At 47.4% G+C, this 5,330-nt stretch overlaps 1 protein-coding gene across 2 annotated transcripts in view; it reads right to left on the bottom strand.

Annotated features, from left to right (window-relative positions):
- Positions 1-1,468: 1,468 nt before the first annotated feature.
- Positions 1,469-5,330, bottom strand: part of LOC107267519 (nucleolysin TIAR) — a 301,978-nt gene continuing 298,116 nt past the window's right edge. Inside the window, exon 12 of one of the 2 annotated variants that reach the window (XM_025084838.1) lies at positions 1,469-1,678. In XM_025084838.1, the coding sequence (XP_024940606.1) occupies positions 1,565-1,678 (114 nt within the window). In that variant the 3' untranslated portion in view covers positions 1,469-1,564. The remainder of the gene's footprint in view (positions 1,679-5,330) is intronic. The other variant, XM_025084839.1, reaches the window with a different exon arrangement.

Genomic DNA, 5,330 nt, shown 5'->3' on the forward strand with positions numbered 1-5,330 from the left:
GGGGGGGGGGGGGGGGGGAATGACGGTCGAACCGGCAGTATTGCAGTGTTGTTATTTGTGATGATACGCAGCGGCTGAGGCAAATGTATATTCAACATAAATTAACAACAATTACACGGGCGTCCCGTTATCATTGAATTTGTTACACGCGTACGGCAGTCATGGGGCAGTGACATCGGATTGCGTATCGCTGGTGCTCCTGGCATTATTTAGATGTTATTATTATGCAACCCGTTATAAAAATTAAACGGAACTGCATCCGGTCGTCGCGATGCCCGGGCGAGGCCACTGACGATCTCCCATTGGTCGCACGCCGCCCGCACCCATTCCTGACTCGGCGACCGTGTCGAAATTCCCACTGGACTAATTGCACTTAGATTAATTCCGACTCTTCCCAAAAAGCCGGTTTTCCCTCGGAGCCGCCCTTATGACGTTTCACGGTATCACCCCTAGCTCTGGAAGATCATCAGCTGTTTGAGTAGCGTCACGAAACAAAAGGTCTAAACGTGAAGTTACGTATCTAGACTAAAATACGAAAGTGCCACACAACGTAGGCAATGACTCACGGGGGATGCGTTTCATTTGACTTTAGATACTTGAGTGCAGTGTTCACCCTGTCCCAAAATGACGAAGGGGGTACTAGGCGCAGAGCTAGAGGGGGCTAATGCCGTAATATCCGTAAAGGGTGGCATGCCCGTGTCACGCGGATTACCGCTAATTGTAGTTTATGCTTTATACTACGCTATTCTCCGTTGCGCCACTCTATATACCGCCGCGTTATACACAGGGATCTCTATAGTCTCCATAGTCTCCACAGTCTCTATAGTCCGCGGACGTCCGGCCACACGCGAGGACACGCCGCTCGACGCTGAACGCCGACGCGCGGACTCCGTAGGCTGTCATGTCGGCGTGTCCGTCAGTCCTGCTAAAATAACTGGGTACCGCACCCCTATCTCGCAATTACGCGCACCTACATCCCCTAGCACCTATACTCGAGCATTCCTATCAACCTTCGCAGTAACCACACACACACTATATACATATGGATATGAGCTCCTACCACGTCTACCTATCTACGTGACTACAGGGACTGTGCGCTTCCCCTCTGCCCATCTACCCCCCCCCTCCCCTCGCAGCCATTTTCCCTCATTCCATCTCTACGCTACCCCTTTTTCCGTATCTCACCCCTATCTCTCTGTACTCACCCTCTCGAAACGATGTGGCACGGCACGGCACGGCACGACATGGCTCTGCTCTCCTGTGGTCGGGTATGGCGTCGCACGGCGTCGCATGGCGTCGCATGACGTAGCTCTTGGATCCAGCATCGCGACGATCGACTCGTTCACTTTCGATTTCGGGCCGCCCGGCCACTCCGACTAGACGCCGCTAGGGGTATGTCCTCGTGTCCATTTCGCGTTACGGGATTTACACGAAAATCCCGGTGACCCCCCCCCCCTTTCACTCCCACTACAATCACCTCGTTCGAATTATCTCCCAACCATTGCGAGCACGTACATACCCATATATGCGTACATACGTAATGCAGATATGGCTGCCTAATGAACTAGAGGAAGGTGAAAGGTCGAAGGCTTAGGCCGTTACCTTCATTTCCATGGGTAATTGGGCACCGTTGAGAATCGGCAAAGACTGAGTGGCCGAAGCGGCTGCTTTGACAAGCCTACGTAAACAGGGGTTGGATTAAAAGGAATTAAATCGATAGAATACATTTTCTATAATATATTTTACATTATAAACCAACCATACATCATAATAATAGTATCTTATACTTACGTCTAAACGTTATCCTGTATTTTTGTTTATATATTTTTCCATATTTATAATTTGTTTATTTGTATAGTATTTATATATATATAATATATATATAGCCGCATATATATCTATATATATATAATCCTCATCATTTATAATATACTTTATGTCGTATTATGTATATATATATATATATATATAATATCATACATGTTTTTTCTTTTTTTTTTTCTTTAACTTTATACTCACGCACGTCCCACGCGTCTCATGTGTGTACGTGTGTGGATGTGTGTACCCCTTTTTCGCGACGTTGCAAATTAACATACAGGCTTCGCAAGTTTTGTTTCTATCCTTCTGACTCTTCCTACAAACTGTTCTCCGTTCCCTCCGCCTTTCGTTCTCCTCTCGCTCTCGCACTCTTCGCTTTCGTCCACCTGTCCTCGTCTCGCAATTACCTTACCAAAGGTCTCTTACGTTAGAATCTAACAAGATCTGATACGCAACGAGATCTGACGGTGACCCCGTGAACCCTTCGATCCCGCGATTCTTTATCTCTTTCTACGAGACACAAGCTTTCGTCCTTTTACGTTCGATCCTTCCGGCTCTCCGGACCTCCGGCACTCCCGACTCCTTCGGCAGGAGAGCGGCTGATCTTTGACAGAGATTCGAAGCGAGAATCCATGGCTAGAAGAAGCTGGCCCGGTGAGCTCAGAACGGAGGATGCTAAGGAGTTCCGGATGTTCTTTCTTTGGCTCTCCTTCCTTCGAGCTCCAGTCATCCCTCGTGGGTTTCCACGTTGAGGGATGATCTCTACGAATTCTTTAGAGGAAGAGCTCTCAAAGAAAAAGCGAATCCTCACCGTCGCGACAGAACGATCGAGCATCGATATTGATCTGTCTCCGTTATATCGGGGTCGGCAGGAGACACCCGGCTGCACAGTGATTTTGAAAATTAGAAACGATCTGTATAGCGTCACACCGTACTGCCGCGAGAGCTGATGGGAAGGGAGGGAAAGGGGGGGGGGGTTGTAAAAGGCAGACCAGGACGGTACCAGGATGCTGGGGTTATATGACGTAGGACCAGATCTCTTCTCGTGGGAGCAGTATGTGTCTCCGAGTGATACGTGCCTGCCAACCCTTACTACGTAAGGGTGTTTATACATGCATTTAGGTATGTATGTATATCCGAAGGGGCGTTAAGGCGACTGACTGCGGCATCGGTCGTTCACGAGGAAAAAGAGTTCGCGGGTCGCCCTGGATCGCACGGGGTCCACTTGGATCTTTACAAAACTTTCTCTCTTTTTTCCCCACTCTTTTTTCTCACCCAATCTATACTTTACTTTTGCTCATTCTTTCACAATGGTTCTCTCTCTCTCTCTCTCTCTCGCATACAATGTCACACACGCTCTCATCAGCTACGGCTCGTTTAACAGATAGTTCGTGGTATTTAACAGGGTGTCACGGAGGTGCGCCATTTTATAGGCGTATAGAGCAACATTAATGGTATGTCGTCAGATTGATCGTTCAAGCTTATACTCGATACGCATTAACTTCTTTCTTGACTCGTGCGCTCTCACATGCATACTATTCTCTCTCTCTCTCTCTCTCTCTCTCTCTCGTTCTCGGTCGCACTATCGCACGTTCTATCATTATTCTTATGCATATATAATATACATATATATTTATATATATTTATATATATTTATATATTTATATTATATTCAGTACGTCTACGCTTACGGCTCCTACATTTTTTTCTTGTTTTTTTTTCTTGTTTCCTTATTTGCTTGCACTAATATCTAAGTATTCTTCTGCGGTGCTCTGTATTGGTAAGTATAATTGGCCTGGCTGCTGCTCCGTACGCGATACCGATCAATCCTATCTCGTTAGCGACAAGTGGAATCGAATTCAGAATGATCGGGCACTCGCGCCTTTACTTCGAAATTCCAGTAACAGCGATTCGTCACACACGACGTACTCGAATTCTCCATATTTCATGTTCCCCATTCTCTATCCCTCCCTCGCACCCTCAGCTCCCTCTCTCTCTCTCTCTCGCTCTCTCTCTCTCTCTCTCTCTCTCTCTCTCTCTCTCTCTCTCTCTCTCTCTCTCTCTTTCTCTCTCTTTCTTTCTTTCTCTCTCTCTCTCTTTATCCCGCTCGTTAAGTACTTCCAGGAGTTGTCGTCGTGAATTCTCTCCCGGCGAAGAAGGAGAAGAGAGGAGAGGATCGATTCGGTTAAATATGCGTGTATGCGTGTATACTTTGTAACTGCGATAGTGCATGGTTATGCTTATGACTTTCTCTCTCTCTCTCTCTCTTCCCCCTTTCTCTCTATAGAGGTCGGTTCATCAACAGAGAGACAGAGAGCGAGATACGGAATGCGAGTGTGTGTACTAGAGAGAGAGAGAGAGAGAGAGAGAGAGAGAGAGAGAGAGAGAGAGAGAGAGAGAGAGAGAGAGAGAGAGAGAGAGAGGCCACGACGAAGGGAGTCTACGATTAGCAAATGTCCGTTGCTCGGCGCGAACAAATGAAGATTCTTTAAAGTATGTTTCTCTTGATTGTCAGCTGTCACGCGATAAGGCCTCGATCGGGCGCGATAAGGGAGCGTGAGAAAAAGGACCTCCGGCCGAGTATTCTTGATTGCTCATCGACTGATCGTTAGCCTCCTTCGGCGCACAAGGAATTGGGTGGCATCTGGTTAAAATATAAAGGATTGATATTAAATAAGTGAGAGAGAGAGAGAGAGAGAGAGAGAGAGAGAGAGAGAGAGAGAGATTGAAATAAGAAAAAGACAGAGAGACTGGATTGGATGGTGAGCGGCGAATCTCATGATTCGATGACGCCACAAGCGACGCACTTGCCGATGCCTAACAGAGTGGCGTCGCGACGGCGTCCCGACGCGGCAGAATCTTCCTTCCAAAGGACCCAGCGACGCATCCGACCGGACACACGCTTCGATTCGCCGAATCGAATTGAAAGCGATGATGGAGACAGCAGCCACGTAGTGACGGTGCTCAATGCATTCTGCAGATATATTTACTCGCTATTTCTCCTCTTTAAACTAGTGACCGATAGGCTAGACTAGACTAGACTACGTCTAGAAGTACCTTTAACTTCCACCCTAGAGATCTACTGTTTCTCCGTGTGTCCCTCTGTGTCCCTCTATAACGCGTGGCTGCATCTATAGGCTGTGTTATCAGTGTGCTACTATACAATCTATCAATTCATCCGTACGTCACGCACGTCTCACGCACGTCTCACGCATCTCACACGCGTCTCCTCCGTCATGCGTGAGATCCGTACGGAGTTGCATCTCTGTACCTATATATGTGTATATATATATATACCCTTGTTTAGTGTGTGTGCGTGTGCGCGCGCGCGCGCGTCTTACGATAATTGGCTCTTACAACTTTAGACATACCTCGCGTAAGTTGTGTGTGTATATATATATATTTTTTCTGTTTCTTCTTTTCCTTTGCTCTTACTTCCATCGAATCTCAATCAGCTTCCTCAATCCCGAACGTCATCCACTCGGCTATTGTTCCTTCGCCCCCCCCCCCCC

This window comes from Cephus cinctus, unplaced genomic scaffold (genome assembly GCF_000341935.2).
Source record: "Cephus cinctus unplaced genomic scaffold, Ccin1 Ccin1_scaffold0407, whole genome shotgun sequence".
NCBI classification, from domain to species: Eukaryota; Metazoa; Arthropoda; class Insecta; order Hymenoptera; family Cephidae; genus Cephus; species Cephus cinctus.